Source organism: Stenella coeruleoalba (assembly GCF_951394435.1).
Source record: "Stenella coeruleoalba genome assembly, chromosome: 3".
Taxonomy (NCBI): Eukaryota; Metazoa; Chordata; class Mammalia; order Artiodactyla; family Delphinidae; genus Stenella; species Stenella coeruleoalba.
The window spans coordinates 122,660,292-122,680,025 of NC_137148.1; the positions used below are offsets into that span (position 1 = coordinate 122,660,292).

The 19,734-nt window shown below is 43.5% G+C and overlaps 1 protein-coding gene across 1 annotated transcript in view; it reads right to left on the bottom strand.

Moving 5' to 3' along the window:
• The window catches only part of PPP2R2B (protein phosphatase 2 regulatory subunit Bbeta), a 609,983-nt gene that overhangs the window by 39,638 nt on the left and 550,611 nt on the right, over nt 1–19,734 (bottom strand). The window contains exon 9 of the mRNA XM_079917157.1: nt 8,994–9,158. Coding sequence (XP_079773283.1) covers nt 8,994–9,158 — 165 coding nt within the window. The remainder of the gene's footprint in view (nt 1–8,993; nt 9,159–19,734) is intronic.

Here is a 19,734-nt window from a genome sequence, read left to right on the forward strand (position 1 = left end):
GTTCTGGGCTGTGCTTACAGGCAACGCTACAGACTGAATGACTGTGTCCCCTGAAATTCGTATGCTGAAACCTAATCCCCAGTGTGATGGTATTTGGAGAAGGGGGTTTGGGGAGGTGATTAGGTCATGAGAGTGGAGCTCTCATGAATGGGATTAGTGACCTTACGAAAAAGAGACTCCAAGGCTCCCTCACATCCTGCTGCCATGCAAGGACACAGCGAGGGAAGATGGCCATCTACGGACCAAGAAGCTGGTCTTCACCACACACTGGATCTGCTGGTGTCTTATCTTGGGCTTCGCAGCTTCCAGAAATAAGTGTTTGTTGTTTAAGCCATCCAGTCTGTGGTATTTGATTATAGCAGCCCGAATGGGCTAAGACAGGAAATATCATCCTGGGCTCCCCACCCCCTGGCCCGCCCCAGTACCTAAGACAGGTGCTGTCAACGGTGTGTGTAGCGGGAATCTCCTCTTTCTACACTTGCAGTACCCAGCGGGCTCTCCTGTTATCCACCAAGCTTCTGCCAATTATAGAAGTAAAACTACAACCTTGAGAATCTGGAAAATAGGAAAGCTGCCCGAATTTTGCTGCCCTGACACCATCCCTTTCATGAAGAGCCCCAGTCTTTGTCTACACGTATTCTTCTTCACACTGCTGAATTCAGGGTGGGCTTGTAACCTTGCATGCTGCTTTCCCATTTATCATAGGCATTTCCCCACCTGCTCCATCTTTAACTGTTCACAGGGAGTTGGCAGGTTACATCTCTAGGGACCTTCACAGGAACCTCTTTCTCTAGTCCCACTTCCATTTGAGGGTTCCAATGGCTACTTTTCTTTTTCTTAAAATTTTTTTTAAAAAAATTATTTATTTATTTTAATTGGAGTATAATTGATTTACAAGATTGTTAGTTTCAGGTGTATAGCAAAGTGATTCAGTTATGTAAATATGTATGTACATATACATATATATACTTTCAGATTCTTTTCCATTATAGGTTGTTATAAGATATCGTATATAGTTCCCTGTGCTATACAGTAGGTCCTTGTTGTTTATCTACTTCATATATAGTGGTATGTATCTGGCAATCCCATACTCCTAACCTGCTGCTTTCCTTTCATGCTGTAAAAACAAACTACTTATTCAAGACCCCTTCCCCTTATGAGTGGTTTTTGAATAGGAAACAGGCTTCTTAGCACCTCATCGCCTCTAAAATCAGTTTAAGTCCTCTTTGTTCAGAGAGCAAGCATGTTTCGGCACCACGGGAAAGTATCCAGGCACCGTCACCATAAAACACATGGAGATCACGGGGGAGGTGCAGAGGCTCCACGTACAGGTTTTTATTGCCCCTGTCCTCTGTCCCCCACCACGTTCAATAAGAGTCACACACACTGTGTGCTCACGACAGGTCAGGGGCTGTACTAAGAGCTGGTCCATGACCACTTTTCACCCTTACCACCTGGAGGAAAGGATCAGCATTGGCGCCTTGCCCAGGCTGCCTGCAACGAGCGGGCCTGGGACCCACACCTGGAGCTGTCAGCTCCAGGGACTGTGCTCTGGATGACTTTCAGGTCTTCTATTAGAGGCTGAATTGTGTTCCCCCTCCCCAAATTCTTATGTTGAAGTACTAATCCTCAGTGCCTCAGAATGTAACCATATTTGGAGGTAGGGTCTTTAAAGAGGTAATTAAATTAAAAACTGAGGTCATGAGGGTGGAGCCTAATCCAATATGATGAGTGTCTTCATAAGAAGGGCAGTTCTGAACACAGACAGGTGCAGAGAGAAGATGATGTGAAGACACAGGGAGGGGGTGGTCACCAGCAAGCGAAGGAGAGAGGCCTGGAAGAGATCCTTTCTTCACAGCCTTCGGATGAAACGAACCCTATTGATACCTTGGTCTAGGACTTCTAGCCTCCAGAACAGGGAGACAGTAAGATTTTGTTTTTCTAAGCCCCCCAGTTCATGGTATTTTGTTATAGCAACTCTAGTAAATGAAAACACCTTCTTTCATCTGTCTCTTCCCACCTGCCTGCTTTTCTACCGCAGCTGTTCAGTGAAGCCCCATTTGTAGCTGGGTTGGCAATGCAGGGGTTGGTAAAGTAAAGTCCCTGTCCTTATGGAGATTACATTCTAGTCAGGGAGACAGAGGAAGAAAACAAACATCTATAGCTGAGTACTAAGAAATACATAAAGAAATAAAATAGGCTGATGCAGTAGAAATAGGGTGCAGATGGGGGGAAAAGAGAAGTCCTCTCTGAGGAGGTGATATTTTCCCAGAGACCTACAAAATGAGAGCAGTCTAAACAAGGGAGGGCCTGGTGGGAGAGCATTCCAGGGAGGGGAAAAGCCTGTGCAAAGGGCCTGAGGCACAAAGGGCTTGGTGTGTTGAAGGCACAGGAAGCAGACCAGTGTGGCCAGACTACAGGGAACTGAGAATGGGAAGGTGGACAGGGACCAGATTCCTGTGGGTCTTGGAAAGGAGTTTAGATCTAATTTCTCTCTCATTCCCTTGGTTGTCATTCATCACACCTGGCCAGTTTCTTCACTCAACTCCCGGTACTCACGCATTAAAAGGGAACAGCAAGATTCAGGCCAGACGCTGCTGCTGCCATCAACACCCTATTGTTTCAGCCATTAGAATCTCAAACTGCAGATACAACCCTCGTCATTACCGCCAGAAGCGATAGAAAAAAAACTGAGAGATGAGGAAGAGAATCATCCTTTCCAACCCCTGCTGAGTATGCAGAGCGAGGGACGTATGGAAATTAACATATGCAGCTCTGATAACATGGAACTCCTCGGCATTTTGATTAAACATTGATGGTTGTTAAAGACCCTCCTTCTCGGAGTTCATCTCCGAAAGCCAATGTTGCTTTTCATTTTGAACTCTGGTGAACTGTCTCCATTCCGTTCGCACACCCCGGCTGAACCGTGGTCGACGGAAGGCTGGTGTTGGAGGAGGATGGAGAAAATCAATATGAAATGTCAGGTGCGGGGTCAGATTGAACTTGTTTTCCCAGCTGGCGGGAGCTCGGGCCGCTGCCGCTGCAGCAGCCAAACAAAGGGAGATGCACACTGACGAAGGTCGGCACTTTGGACAAGTCAGGAAAATGAATTTCGTTCGCTTCTTAATTAGATTAGGAGGCTGGCGGCTGGCAATTCAGAGCACTGCTGGTGTCGGGATAGGGCGTGGGGAGGCAGGGGTCTGCAGGTGGCCAGCTAGCTCCCAGCCTCCCTAGGGACTGTCCCCTGGGCTCTACTTCTCAAGGGCTGTGTGGGACCAAGGCTGCAGGGAGAAGCAGCCCCCAGGGGGTTCCTGGGTGCAGGGCTTGATGACCCTTCCCAATATTTTCCCCAGGGAACATCTTAGTCTTTAGGTAGCATCTCGGTGGACACTGCCTTGCGGTATAAGGTCCTTGTCACATCCCCTCACGACACCACAAGACTCTTTTTCGTACCACTTATTACAGTCACAATGTCATTATCTATCTGTGATTCTCTGATGAATGCGTCTTTCCTCCTTAGACAGTGTGATAGTTCATCTTATGCATCAATTTGACTGGACCATGGGGTGCCCAGATATTTCATCAGACATTATCCTGGGGGTTTAGGAGGGTATTTTTGAATGAATTTAACATTTAAATTAACAGACTGAGTAAAGCAGATTGTCCTCCCTAATGTGGGTGGGCCTCATCCAATCAGTTGAAGGCCCGAATAGAACAAAAGGCTGACCCTCCTCCCAACAAGAAGGAATTCTCCTGTGTGACTCCTTCGAGCTGGGACATCAATTTTTTTCCTGCCTTCGCGCTTGAACTGGACCATCAGATCTTCCTGGGTCAAGAGTCTGCTGGCCTTTGGACTAAAACTACCTCATTGGCTCTCCTGCAGCCCCACTGAAGATCCTGGGACTTGTCAGCCTCTGTGATTGCATGACCTTAATTGTTATGAATACTTATAACAAGTCTTTCACATTTATATATACATACACACGTGTATGTGTATGTGTGTGTGTATATATATGCATATGTGTATATATATGATATATATATATATCTCCTATTGGTGCTGTTCTTCTGAAGACCCTCACTAGTATAGACCTTGAGCTCTAAGAGGGAAGAAAGCAGATCTGGTTTTGCTCACCATTGTGTCCCCAGAGTCTGGTACAGTACCTGACATATAGTATGTGCTCAACAAGCACTAATTAAATAAATGACTAATGGGGCTTGTGGACATGGAGTAAAGGTTGGAGGTTCAGGCCTCTTAGAGCTGCAGGTCTGGAAGCGGGGGGTACTCAGGAGGCGTAACTGTGGTAACTGCTGCTGCCGTTCACTGTCTCCTGTGTGCCTGGCAGAGGGTTAGGCTCTTATACACTTGAGGACAGTTACTCCTTGGGAACAGCCAGCCCTATGAGACGGTCTTTATTATATTATTTCTATGTTCAGAGGAGGAACTTGGGATTCAGAGGGATTCAAAACTTCATTGGGGGTCACACAGCTGCTGAGCGACAGAGCTGCGTTCTGATTCCAAAGCTTCTTCTCTAAACAATTCTAGTTCCGGAAATGCCTAAGGTCTTATCCTTTTTCCATCTTGAGTTCAGAGTTCACCAAGCCTCCCAGGCAGCTTCCTCCTCACTATCCAGCCCTCCTGTGGGTCTGTCTGACCCCAGAGCCCAGGCTGGTGTCTGCCGCTTTGGGCTGTGAACACACCGGGCTTCTCGTGCCATCTCTGGCATCCACTTTGGGTTGGTGGCCCCTCAAGCCCGGTCAGACAGCTAATGTCACCTCCCACACAGCATGTCCCAGACTGGTCCTCAACCGTTCACTCTCCTTCAGTATGGCTTCTTATTAGTCCGCAATCCACGTGCCACTTATGTCAACTCGCAGGCATAAATTTATTTATTGAATCAATATTTACTGAGCACCTGTTTGTGTGTCAGTCCTTTGTGATACAATGTGAGCGAAACAGATTCAGTTCTTGTCCTCAGAGAGTTTACAGTCTAGAGGGGAAGGATATTGAACAAGTAATATCCACGTGTGACGAACACCAATCTCTAATATCGCTTTACATCCCCACAGTTATTTTGAAAGAAAAATGTTTCTTTTTCCCTTTCCTTTCTTTCAATTTCCATAGCTACCATCTGTTTTTTTAATTATTTTTTATTGGGGTATAGTTGATTTACAATGTTGTGTTAGTTTCAGGTCGTCAGCAAAGTGAGTCTGTTATACATATATATATATATATATATATATATATATATATATATATATATATATATATATATATATCTCCACTCTTTTTAAGATTCTTTTCCCACATAGGCCATTACAGAGTATTGAGTAGAGTTCCCTGTGTTACCATTCTTACCTGGGTTATGAATTTCCATTGTATTGAGACTAAAGCAGAACCTTCTAATTCTCCTATGTTTCTTCCCACCACCACTGTGTTAATCTTCCATAAAACATAAATTCTATAGCTCTGTTCTCCAGCCAAATGATCTCCAATTGCTCTCCACATATTGGAGCTGTGCTTCTCAAACTGAGGCACATGTATGCATCCTTGGAGGTCAGCAAGGAGGACGATATAGGGGTGCACCATGTGGTATAGGAAGCCGTAGATAAATGCTGAATCTTTTGGAAATGTCAATTTTGCTTGAAATTTGGGGATGGGTAGAAATGTAATATTTCAATTAAATGGAAAGTAGTCATTTTATGGGAATAAAATACAAAATCCATGTGAAATTTTAAGATGACAAAATAAGACTTCAAAGAAAATCCACCATGGTCAGCACCTCCCCTGGAGCCTCAGGCCTCTGGCAGGCATGTGCAGTTTTGCCTTTGCTGAGAGGCCGGGCCACCCAGAGCACATCAGAGAGGCTGGATTGCCTTTTGGTGCCCTTCCTGCAGAGCAGCCAGGCTCACAGCCTGGGTCTGGGAGTGCTGTACTTGGTGGAAAAGTTTAAGAAGGACTGGCTACCATAGGAGCCAGACTCCGAGTATAGAGCAGGGACTCAATGACTGAATGAATGAATGAATGAATGGATGCAGGCATAACTTCTGATTCTGACCTTCAACGACTGACTTGATATAAACCATCATCCCTATTTGACCTCTTTTCCTCCATATTCCCCTTTTAACCCAAGCCCAACACTTCTTGCTCTTTAAAGGTTTCATGTCATCTCCTAACTTCAGGCTTTTGCCCATGCTTGTGTGTACGACCCCAAACACCCTTCTCTCTAAGGTCCTACCTAACCAATTCCTACTTTTGCTTCAACACTACCACTCAGCCTCTGCCTCCCCTGTAGGGTCTACCTCCAATGTCCCTCTCTCCCCACTTCCCCAAATATCCCAACTCCTAATCGTCTCTACCACTCATTTGGGTGTCCTGGGTACGTCTTGCCTCCCCAGCCAAACGTGAAATTCCTTGAGTGTTAGGAGATGTCTTACCCTTTCCACTGTACCCCTCAGAGTGCTTAATAGTAATGGATACATCATAGATACAAGAAGATCATGCTGAAGGATTGCCAGTGAATTTCAGTCTAGATCTGTGATTCTCAGCTGGGAGCAATTTTCACCCCAGGATACATCATAATGTCTGGAGACATTTTTGGTTGTCATAACTGGCCTTTGCTGCCTGCATCTAGTGTGTAGAGGCTGGGGATGCGGCTACACATCCTACGATGCATAGGACAGCTGCCTCCCCCAAAGAAAGGATCGGGTGCCCCCAATTCAATAGTGCATCGTTAAGAAATCCTTGCGTACGTTATTGAATCTTCCTAACCTCTTTTCTTGACTCTTTGTTCTCCCAGACAGAACCCAACCTCCATCCTTCTGCCTTCAGTCTAAGCAACTTCTCCAAAAAATAATTCCAATCAGTCCCCTGGTTACTCTAGGGGCTGTTCACTGACTTTGAGAGAAAATTCAAGTCCATTATCATGGTCATTATGACCAGTCTCCTACCTTCCTCCTGAACTTCAACTCTTCCCTCTCCAAGTCATTCCCTATATGCCAGCCATATCAGTCACCCTGCAGTTCCAAAAGTGTTATGACCTTTCATGCCTCAGCACCTTTGCACGTGCCGATCCTTCTGCCTTGAACATTTCCCCCTTTTTGGCTTATAAGTAAGTACTGCTCAAAGATCAATACCAGCACAGACACCAGCAAACATCGATAAAGCATCTATCATGGGCCAGGTACTATTTCAGGTGCTAGGGAAACAGCAGTGAACAAAACAAAGTAAGCCCACACCCTCAAGGAGCCAACAGTATAGATCGGTACTCTTCAAGAGAACCTTCTGCAATGAAGGAAATCTTAAATCACCACTGTCCAATATGGTAGCTACTAGCTACACAATGGCAATTGAGTACTGGAAATGTGGATCATCTGAATTGAAATCTCCTGGAAGCGTAAAACACACTTAGTATGAAACAACTCATTAACAATTCTTAATAGTTATCTCATCTAATCCCCATGACACACCCAGGAGGTGGATGTTATTATCTTACCCATTTTACATATGAGAAAACTGAGGCTCAGAAAGGTAAAGGAAAGTTGGACAAAGTCAGGCGGCTAATAAGGGGTGAAGACTGCCTTTGACCTGGGTCTGTATGACTCTGGAATCCACACAGTCTACATCCCACTACACTAGACATACCAGCTCTCCTGTGCAATACTCCTCACGGCGAATGAGCAAACAGATATGATCAAAATGACCCAGATATTCACACCTCTCCTAGCCGTACACCTACACAGAGAGTCATCACATCGCTCAGGTCCCATAGGAATTAAAATCGAAAGCTGAGGCTGTGGGAGAGAAAGGTCTTCACTCCCGGCTGTCCAGGCTGTAGTGGCAGAGCGGCGCCCGGCAGAAGGTGCTGGCCAGACAAACAGCTCTCATGGCTCCTCTAGGCACCTTTACTCTGGGGAGTTCTGTCTTCTAGAAAACCTCCCTGCTAGCTCCGGGCCCCTTCTGGCTACCACAGCTGACTCTTGCTTCACCCGCTTACATCGGTCTTAGCCTTTGGTCCCCAAGCACTCAGCCCCCACTAGTTCGGAGCTGCTTTGCTCAGTCAACGCCCTGAAAACTCCAGCGTCATCCCAGGGCCTGTCAGCCTGGTGGACTTTATCCCATCCCTTCTCTCTGAAGCCCTTCCCTGGTGCCCACTAGAATCACTGGGCCTTCTAGGGCGCTGGTTCCCAAAGCCTCACTCTCTCCAAGAAGCCACTAACCCTTTCCCCCAGCTGCTATTTTTTTTTAAAGTTGAGGTCTAATTGACATATAACATTATATTAGTTTTAGGTGAATAGCATAATGATTTGATACATGTATATATTGCAAAATAATCACCACAACGAGTTTAGTTAACATCCATCACCATGCATAGTGACAATTTTTTTTTTTATGATGAGAACTTTTAAGACCTATTCTCTTAAGAACTTTCAAATACACAATACAGTGCTAACTTAGTGTCCCCAGCTGCTATTCTTGATTCCTGTATATTCTCAGCCTTCCACACTGTCCGGCAAGTCCAGTTAACTCTACTGCCAAGATCTGTCCAGAACCCGTCCACTCCTCTCCATTTTCACACCCTGCCCTTGTCCAGGTCACCCGCATCTCCTGCCTGGATATCGCAACCATCCCCTAACTGGTCCCCCCCACTTCTACTCTGCAGGTTCATTCTCCCCAAAGCAGCAAGAGGAATCTTAAAACATAATTCAGATCATGTCACAATGTTACATGACAGGGCTCATGTCTTGTTCATCTCTGTATTCCACAGCCGGAAGCCAATGTTTGTGGGATTGGACGTGAGGTTTCCTCTTTATCAAAATACCAAACATGGAACTGACTCCCGGGTCAGGCCAACATGTGTAGTTTCTTTACTCCCAGTGTGTCTGAGGTGGCAAAGGAGATCAAATCCCTCCAGGCCCTCCCCCTTCTCCTCCCACATGTCAGGGGCCAGTGGAGCATCCCTGCCACGAGCCCTGGGCGGCTGGCTACTCACATTTGGTGTGCCTGTCACACAGGGCCGACGCCCGCATGTCACACAGCCGGATTGTCCCTTTGCTGCTGCTGTACACGAAGGTGTTGCAGTGATGGGGGTGGAACTCGGCCGCTGTGATCACCTCTGTGAGCTCCTCCATGTTGGCTGGCTTGATGTCGACGATATCTGGCACAGACGAGTCAAGGAGGGGACCAGGAGAACGGGGAGCCTTGGGGGTAACTGTAGCATCACCGCCTTATTTTACCGTACCATGTTAGCAACGAGCACACACGGGGGATCCTCATCATAACTCTGTGAGCAAATAGGCAGGTATTAGGGGTCCCAGGCAGACGAGGCCCAGGGTTACCCAGTGGCCATAGGTAGCACTAGAACTCAGGTCTCCCTGGCTCCTTATCAGGATTTCATCCCTCATAACATGTAGATGCCCCATCATATCAAAGTTACCTGCTCATGCAATCATGCTAAAATGTATCAAGTGGCAAAGGTTTTCATTTCTCATTTTTCAACAGTGGTTAAGAAACCAGCCCCATGCCAACTAAATAATCCAATATATTCCAACTAAATAATCCAATATATTCCAACTAAATAATCCAACATATCTGAATCTTTATCTGAACTCCTGGGCTGATACATGATATCTAGGACAGACTGCAAATCCTCTTCCATGAAATCCCTTCGATGTTTTAAAATAATATGTTTTTAAATAATATGTCGATAATAATAATAATAGCCGCTACCATTTATTGAGCATTGACTATAGGTCAGTCACTGTGCAAAAGCATATCATGTACTTTATTTCATTTAATCCTTATAACAGCTCTATAATCAGCACTTTCTTACCCCCATTATTTCAAGGGGGGAAACGGAGGCTCAGCGTGTGTAAGTAACTTGCCCCAAGTCACATGGCTAAAGAGTGGCAGTACTAGGATTTTATCCCAGGTGCAAGATTTGTACTCTTTAGTAATTACGCAAAATTTCTCTTATTGAAGATATACAGGACCTCAAGTCTCTGTAAGCTGTGATTCGCTTTAGAGCTTATGTGGGAGTTTAAGCATTCAAACGAAGCCATCCAATTGTACAGCATGACAGTTTGAGCCTCCAATGGAATACACCGTTAGTTTTATCATCGGGTTTTTTCCTCCTCAGTATTTTCCTTTCTGATCAAGAATTATTATACCTCTATTTTTAAAGACCACATCCTTGTGTATTGAAATGAAACATTTGGCCTTTCATCTATGACGGTGACCCAGTGGAAACAAACGTCTTCAGTGGGAGTGAGTTTGGGCTGATCCCTTCCCACCTCTACTGAGAGCTCGGGAGACCTGGGTCCAGGTACGGTGGTACCTGGCTGGGGCTGAGGTGCTGTCCAAGGACCCAGCAGCTTCCTGCAAAGGACAGGCCTTGTGATGTGGATGTTGTGAACCAAAATGATTCTCACTTTTGAGTCACATTTGTGATTTCGCCCCACCTGTATGTCACTAGGTAGCATTTTTTAACTTAACATTTTTTCTCCACATCAACTTAAATCGACTCACTTTTTTCTTTACTTAGCCTTGTCTAAGCAGTAATCCAATATTCATAAAATCATGGGTTTGATGAGCTAGTTACATTTTAAATAATATTCCGTACCTAAGATAAATGCTTTTAACCATTAAAATGAACATATTGATGTCTGTGCCAGGAGATTATATATCACATTTTGGAAAACACTGCATTGAATCAACAAGCAGTAACTTGATACAGATAATGCTATTAGACTGGGTTGGATAAAAGTCTCCTATGCTTTTCATGAAGTTGGGAACATAATCTCCTCCTTAGAATTTAGATGAGGTACGAGTAATTCTACTGCTATTTTTAGTCACGTTAGCGCTAACAAAGTAGTCATCTATTATCAAACATCACCCATGCTCCGGCATATCATCTGGTGCAATAATGGCTTTATATTTGGTTGTGCCTCTTTCCCTTTCAATTACCTCTTATAAATCCTGTTGGGTTTTTTTTCCTAAAATTAGCTTGAGACAACTAACATTTCATCTTACTACAATTTCCCTCACAAATCCAGATGCAAATATTTCTTGGGTCTCCAGAGCATGGGGGTTCCTTTGATTCACAAAATACTACCTTTCAACTCAACTGCTACCAGAGTTATAAATATTATTGCAGTTAGCATCACTTGCTGGGGAGCAGGGGCCAGTGCCCCCCAGAAGGAGGCCCCAAGCTGCAGCTCTGATGTTCTCCCCAGTCCCCTGACCCATGCCCTGGGCTTTGTGGCCACGATACAGGGTGGGGTTAAGCAGAGGTTAGTCTTCAGCTGTTGTCAGATTTTATCACCCTCCAGAAAGAGCCTCCATGCCCTACTGTGCCAGTGAGCATGTTTCTCTTTTCTCAAAATAGGGCAAGAAAATCTGGTGTCAGCTTTCTCAACCTCTACCAGTATAGCTCTAAAAACAAGCTTAACTGGAAGGGATCTTGGCTGTGTGGTAGCGGGAGGTGCCACATCTACGGTTATTTTTTTCTCACCTAAAAATAAAGCCCACGAGTTAGAATGTGTGAAAATGAAGGGCTTAAACATACATATGAAACCAGGAACATCCTCCACCATCAAGAACTGCATCAGAACTGAGTCTGCTTAGGGCTGCTGCCTCTGGACCCTTCCTCCTTCCTTCCCTCCCATCCATCCTGGACCTCTAAGCCTGCCCACCATCCCTCATCCCCAAGCATCTTCCTTTTGACTAGAGGGCTTCTCTGGGTCTGACTCTATGGGGTTCAGGGGAGAAACCATGACTCCAATCCTCTTTTTAGTAACTGTAGTGATAAGGACAACTAGGAAGGTAATAATAAGCAGTAGTTAATGTTTATCACGTGCCATGCATTGTCTCATTTGACCTTCATCTCACCCTTATGATGTTAATATTATTAATAGGCCTATGTTCTTGACTGATGTTAAGTTACTCAAGGTCATATGACCATAGAGGGTGGAGCTGGGATTTGAACCCGAGTTTGTCCAACTCTAGAGCCTGGGTTCTTGACCACACTCCACTCTCCTCCCCTGATGAATGGCCGTCACAGAGCCAGCCTTTCCGAGTGATGTAATTCTGGCCCTCTGGAAACTCCCCTGGCTAATCCAACAGGGATTCTGCTTTGAACCTGTGCTCTCTCAATTCACCGACCACTCTGGGGGCTACACTTTTCAGAACCAGAATTTGGACACAGCACCGGACCTAGGATTTTTGTGTTCCCTGATGTGATGAATTTTTTTTTTTTTTTTTTTTGGAACCGTAAGTTGAGACAGAAACGTGAGAAGGGATTTCTTGAATTGTTAACTGCAGAGGATTTTCTGAGTTCTAAAAACATTTGGGAGAAGGAGTCTAGTTTCCAAAAATGCAATGGCTTATGGCGATGACAAGAGAGCGTATTTCACATCTGCGTCACCTAGAAACCCAGCCTTTTCCCTTAAACTGTTCTAAAGGGAGATACACGCCTCCAGCATACGTGGTTGTGTCCTTCATGTTGGGAGCGAAGGAGAAAGGAGGGGAGCAGTGCGGGGCTCCCTGTATTATCTTGGAAATGGAATGATGCATGTTGACAGTCAATTTTCTCTCTCCTATCTTTTAGAGCTCTCTATCCAAATTATTTCCCTGTTGTCCCAAAGAACTAAACGGCAAAAGCAAAACAGAGCACTGGATTCACGGCTAATGTACAAGGCAGAAAGCCAACAGATTGCTATTAAATTAACCCTGGGGCTTGACAGATCTGTTCATCCTGACCCCAACCGCTTACGGCATTCCTTATTAATGTGGAGCCCCGGCAAATTACCTCTGCTAACAAAAGGGGTTAATCTGCCTCTCTGCTGGGACTCTGGAAGCAGTGCTGAAGACGGGAGGGGGCACAGCCAGTTTGGCAGCTGAGCTCCATGCTTGGAAGGCCGAAGGCGGGAAGGTGAGGGCACTGCTGTGCCAGGCAATGACCTAAGGCATCATTTAAAATAATAATTGAAGACACTGGGAGGTCACCCCTTAAGGGATGAGCTTCAAACAAATAAGAAGCCAGAGCCATAAATTACATCAGCAGCGGGGTGAGGGAATGAAGGGGATTATGGCAGGATGCTAAAGGGTAGCATAGGGACCATTCAAAAGTCATTTCCTTAAACCCAAATTTGGAAAAGCTTTTTATAAAAAAATGTCTGTTGCGATATTATAAAAGAAAAAAATGGACAACAGCCTAAATATACAGAAATAGGGAAACGATTAAGTAAATTCTGATCGATCTCATTTAACTGTGTATGCAATGAGATGCCAAGTCTGTTAAAAAACTTGTAATGAAAAATTCCATCTTTAGTGTGATCATAATGTCATTTAGAACTTACACTCTGAAACTGATGACCTAGGAGGCAAAAGTACCAAATGTTAGTGAGAATTCCAATGGGCTGGGTCTATGAATAGTTTTCTTTTCAATGATGAGTTTTCGTTTCCACATTTTCTTTTGATGAAGTTGTAGTATTTTAAGATGGAAAAAGACAAGATATTTTCTCTGCTTATTATATACGTGTATAATTTTAGGTGAGGTAAGTTAGATACAAAATATATACAGTCTGATCATAGCCATGTGAAAAAAATGAGAGAGAGAACAGAATGGAAGGAAACATAGTTATATCTTACAGGGGGATTAGATTCTAAGGCTGGCATTAAGTTATCCTTCGGTAACCCTAGCTTGGGTCCATTCATTCATTTGTTCCTTCATGTATTTCATAAACATTCACAAAGAATCTGCCAGGGTTTTTCTAGGTACAGGGGATACAGCAGTGACCACAGCAGACCAAAAATCCCCCTGATCTGTGGCGCCTATGTTCTAGTAGGGGACATGGTCACTAAACAAGATAAATAAATAGAATATACAGTATATTAGGTAGTAATAACTGCTAAAGAGACAAATAAAGCAGAGAAGTGAGAAAGAAAGTGTGTATGTGTGAGTGGGTGGGATGTGTATGTGCACGTGTGTGTGTGTGTGTGTGTGTGTGTGTGTGTGTGGCCCTAGACTGAACAGGAGAAAGCTTCCTGGATAAATCAAGAATTACAAAAATTTTCCCTTTTCTTTTATTTCCTTATTAACTTATTTTTCTGAGCCCTTATTGTTGAGTTAGCTAGCATTAAGTTAAAATTGCGATGAAAATTCGTTGTATATACACAAAATTAGGTGGTAAGATTGTAGGTCATTTTATAGTCTCTATAATGAATACATATTATTAAACCAAGAAAACAAACAGTTAAAAAAAAGTAGTTTCCTTGGCTTAGAACCATCTCCGAGAGAGTTGAGAGACCAGGAACCTCATCTCTGGGTAAAACTGAAGATAATACTGTGATAAATACTGTCATTGTAACAAAATGGGGTCAAAAGATTGGGATTCCGTTTTGATTCCAACTCTGTTTTGCTCGGAGAACATGAAAGTCATTTTCTCTCTCTGGGTTTCAGTTTCTTTGCCTTTGGATGGGTATCGTTCTGTTAACTCTGTCCATCTCTGAGAAATTTTGATGATCAAATAAGATAATGGAGAAAAGGCTATTCATTAAAGGGCTTTACAGTGGACTGAATAATCCCAACTTTCAAAGGAAACATGCATTTTTTCAAAGATAGCTTTTATATGCATTAGGTTTGTGGGCTTTTGATGGTGTCCTCATATGCTTCTGTCTTTATCACTGCTAATTTTGCTGATACTGACAAGGTGTTTTTTCCCCCCTTTCTTTTTATCTAAGCCAACCAATGACAGCAGAGTCCAGCAGGAAGCCTGTCTGCAGACCGAGCTGGAGAGTGGAATCTAAGTTTACCTGGGTAAGATACCCATGTGCAAAAGCAGTTGAAGCTTTTCAGATAGCGCTTAAAGTCTGCCAATACTGAAGGTGGAGAATAGCCTTATCATGGCCTTGCAAACTGAGCATATTAGAGTTGGATTCCGTTTTAGGGCACATGAGTTTCTTTGAAGTCTTTCTTTCCTTTCCAAAGTCTCAATTTAATCTTTGGATATAAAGTAGTGATTACAAAGCATCCAGATCTTGTCAGCTGAATGGACATGTCGCTTGATGATAACAAGAAATCTCCAAAGAGGACTTCAAGGGATATTCCTCTCTTAGGAGCTTAAAAAAAGCCAGTGTGCAAATATTCATGGAGGGTTTTGCCAATCGCTAGACTCAATATGAGAGGACTGACAAAGAGACACATGGTGCCCTATTAGGTACTGCTTTTACGTATATGTTGAGCTCAAAAGACACTGGGATAAGATGTCCTCTATGACTGGGGGTGGGGTGGGGTATGTGAAGGTCCCATAACCACAGACTCTTTCTTATTCACGTGACACAGAGCTTGACATTTCTCCATTAGAAAATACTCAATACTTCATTCAAAGGCCAACCCAAGTGTTCCTTTCTGTATGAAGTGTTCCTTTCTGTATGAAGTGTTCTAGCCCTTCTTTCATGATTCTTTCTACCTGTGTATCCACGGCACCTTGAACGCACCTCTATGAATACACTTAACGTGTATTATTATTTGCATAATTTAAGATAGTGTGATAGAGTACATTTGACTGGAGTATAGAGTGAGACAGATCTAGATTTTAATCCCCAATCCTGTGACCAGTTACCTAATCTCAAATGCCTTTGAACTTGTTAATTTATCAACAAAGAGAGGAAGAAAACTACAGGAGATGATGTAATATACCTGCTACTTAATAGAGGCTCCCCAAAACTGTTAGTCTCATCTTCCTTAGTATGGTTACATGTCTGTCTCCCTCTGTCCACATACTCACTTTGGTAGCTTTGTGATATGTTAACTTGCTTAGGCTAAACATTTCTAAAATGCTTCTGGTTGTGGTAGGCTAACAAGGTTTATTCTCTCAGGTGAGTTGAAGGACAAAAGAGAGAAAGCAGCCGCTTTGCACATATGCACAAGTTTTCCCAGTTATTCAGTCAAACAGTAATCTAGGTGTTGCTGTGAGGGATTGTGCAGACATGGTTAAAGGCCCTAACCAGTTGCTTTAATTTAATCATAAGGGAGATTATCCTGGGTGGGCCTGAACTGATCCGTTGGAAGGCATTTAAACAAAGGCTTAGGTCTTCCTTGAGGGAGAGACTCCAAATGGTTGCTGAGACTACAGTTTCTCTCCCTTCTCTCTCAATCTTCCTTCCTGATGGCCATGTGTGGATGTGGCCTGTGATGCTCATGCCTGTGGTGTTCCGGCTTGCTTATGATTTTTCTGTGCCTGACTGCTGGCCTTACAGACTTTGGATTTGCTTGGCCAGTCACACAATTACAAGGCTAATTCATGGTAATATGTCAATCTGTCTCTCTCTTTCTCTCTCTCACTCTCTCTCCACACACACACACACACACACACACACACACACACACACACACACACACACACACCCTCTCCTACTGGTTTTGCTTCTCTGGTTGAACTCACCTTCCCTCCAGATTACATGGACCATGACATGAGGGATGGAATTTTATTCATCTTGGCATCTCCAGTGCACATAGTAAGTGCTCAATAAATGTTTATGGGTTCTTATTAGTTATCTACAGGGAACTCTACTCAGTACTCTGTAATGACCTATATGGGAATCTAAAAAAGAGTGGATGTATGTATATGTATAACTGATTCACTTTGCTGTACAGCAGAAACTAACACAACATTGTAAATCAACTGTACTCCAATAAAAAATTAATTAAAAAAATTAAATAAAAAATGTTTCTGGGTTTTACTTTACTTCATTCTTATGACTTAGCAGCCTTCTTTAGGGAAGTTTTTTTTTTTTTTAAGATGCAGAAAACTCACAGTAGGTCAATAGGCCAAGATGCCAGGCCTGTATAGTGTGGCTCATTTAGCCTGTGGTTTTCTTAGGAGAGAATGGGATCCAAGCAACAAGGTAAGAAGAACAGGGGGCTGGGGTTATGCCCCAAATAATAAAAGCTACTATTTATAGAGCCTTCTCTTTGTGCAGGCACTTGGCTAAATACCTTACAAGACAACCTCATTTAAACCGCACAACAACCTCCTAAGATAGGTGGTATTATTATCCCCATTAACCGATGAGGAGATTGAGGGCCAGAGAAATGTTAAGCAACTTGTCAAGGTCACACAGGTTTTAGGAGATGGAGCTGGGTTCAAATCCAGTGAATCTGACTCCAGAGTCTGCCTTCCCAACTACTCAGTGATACCGCCCCAAGGACATTCAAGAAGTCCGAAAGAAGTCTGCAGAGTTGCATTCTTGCCCTTTCCCCTGATAACATGAGGCTCAAAGGGCTTGCTCTGTGGGAGGAGAAATCCGCAGACCCCAAAAGCCCTAGGTCTGGTGTCAGATACAGCAACCACACAAGCAAGGCAACCCAGCAAAGGCTGCATTTAATATGGCAAAGAGGGGGCTGCCCTGGCACACACAGGCCAATGTGCTGGACGTGTCACTGGAAGGAATGTTCTCCTATGACACTAAATGCCAGACTAAGATTGATATGTACAATTGATATGTACAGTTGTGGATGAAAGCCACAGCAGCAACAAGGGAGAGAAATCTGTACGAGCCCTACAGCGTCCCTCAAAGCTTGCCCGGCAGAATCCTATTGGATTAAAAGGAAGACTGCTGTCCCTAGTACTAAGGAGTGACAGAGCTAGAAGCCAGGAGTTCTGGTTATGGTTCCCTGATAGGGAATCAAATCCAAAAGGGCCTCAGCTCAGTTGACAAGCGAAGCTGATGCAGAGGGCTGACAAAGACCAAGTCAGAGATCAAGTACCCCTGGAATCCAGTTGTTTTCTCCCAGAGAAACCCTCTGTCTCATGCCTAGAGACTGGATTTATGCAAGGTGTGTCTTGTGCTATCTTTCTAGCTTGCTCACACCATGCTTTACTCCACCCTCGGGCCTTCTTGAGTTCCTCCAACATACCATGCTCGCTCCTGCCACAGGACCTTTGTACATGGTGGACTGATCTTTTCTCACTTCTTTGCCAAGTTAGCTCATACTCTTCCTCTTACAAATCTCAACTTAACAATCAGTCCTCAGGAAAGCCTTCTTTTATTCCCTAGTCTACATCAGGTTTTTAAAAATGCATTCACAAAACCATATTCCCTTTCTCCACAGGACTTATTTCTGTTTGTAATAATACACTCATTAGTGTGATTATTTGGTGAATGTCATTCTGAAAGCAGAAAATTTGTTTCTTTTCACTCTTATATCCCCATGGCTTATCGCAGTGCCCGGCACAAACTAGGTGATCAGTATATAGTTATTGAGGACTGTATATTTACTTTTTACTTGATGTGGTAGGTCCCATATTGGACTAGGTAGGAGCCCAGGTCAACTCATTCTTAGTTCTGAGAACAGAGTTCAAAGGATCCTAGGTATACCATAGTTTTCATAATTAAGAATCATCCTTTTATAGCAATTTTCTTTCATTGAAAAGTTGGGGCTGCCTCTTGCCCTAGAAAATCACTAATCTAGAAATGATTTATTATTGTCCTGATGTAGTTAACCGATTAAGGCCAAAGTTTGACCACTTTAAGCCAGAACCTGTTACACAAAACAGGGACAGACTGGCTACAGATGGAAGGAAGAGGATTCAAGACCAGGTGCCATAAGGCTAGGAATGCTTCCCTCTGATATGGTGCTAAATACAAGGGCTGGACCTCAGAGACCCTGCGGATATCTGGTAACTAGGGTATAATGAGTAACATCTTGCAAAGAACATCAAACTGCAGAACCAAAGGAGGTGTCTAGACTTGAGAAGATGACGCAGATAATGAATTCAGCACAACAGAATCCACCCTTCTAACACTCAACTTTTCTAGTTTCCTTTTGTGGTGGTCCCTGTTTACTGATCATTTACTTAGCGAGGTACTGCCCTAAGCATATATGTATGTGTATATATATGTATGTACATATGCACATAAATACACACGTGTGTGTGTGTGTGTGTGTGTGTGTGTGTGTGTGTGTATAAACACCTTTTTAAAAAATTCTAACAATCCTCTTTTTCAGAGCTCCTCTCTACAGATCATGAAGTAGAAGCTTGGCTAAGTTAAAAGACATGTTAAGGCTTACACAGCCAGCAAGTAGTAGAGCTGGCTGAGAATTTTAAGCTTGTTGGACTCCAAAGAATCTGTTCTCAACCATAATGCCAATGTCACACCAAATGCTAGTCACTAGAAGTTATGACTTTTTAAAAAACCATATTGCAAGGCCACTTGCCTTAATATTTACTAATACTTTTCTTTACCTATATGCACTTTGAAATTTAAATGGATGTTTCAGTATCTGTAATATCATAGGATTGATACGATAGTTGTGTTTTATAATATTCATTATCACAAATACATAATTATGAAAACAAAAAACGTCCATGTAGTATTTAGAAGAACCTCGCCTCCCACCTCAGGGATGCTCATACCATACTTTGGGAACCCCACATTTTTCTATACTGAACCATGTTTCTTCTGCCTCCTTAGTGGATAAGAGGCATTATAGAAATGGTGCTAAACAACATATGATTTATCGATGGTTGGTGGCCTGTCTGGTGGTTGGTGTTTTTCCGAGACTATTTTGAAAGATGGCCGCTTCCTACCCCGGAGGTGGCTGCACTTCAGAGACGATAAGCAAAAGGGTCCCAGTCTGTACAGTCTGCTCAGTGCTTAGGGCGGTCTGGTGGAAAGTAACTGTATAGATATCAGTTATCATCATTCTCATGATGACAATGATTATT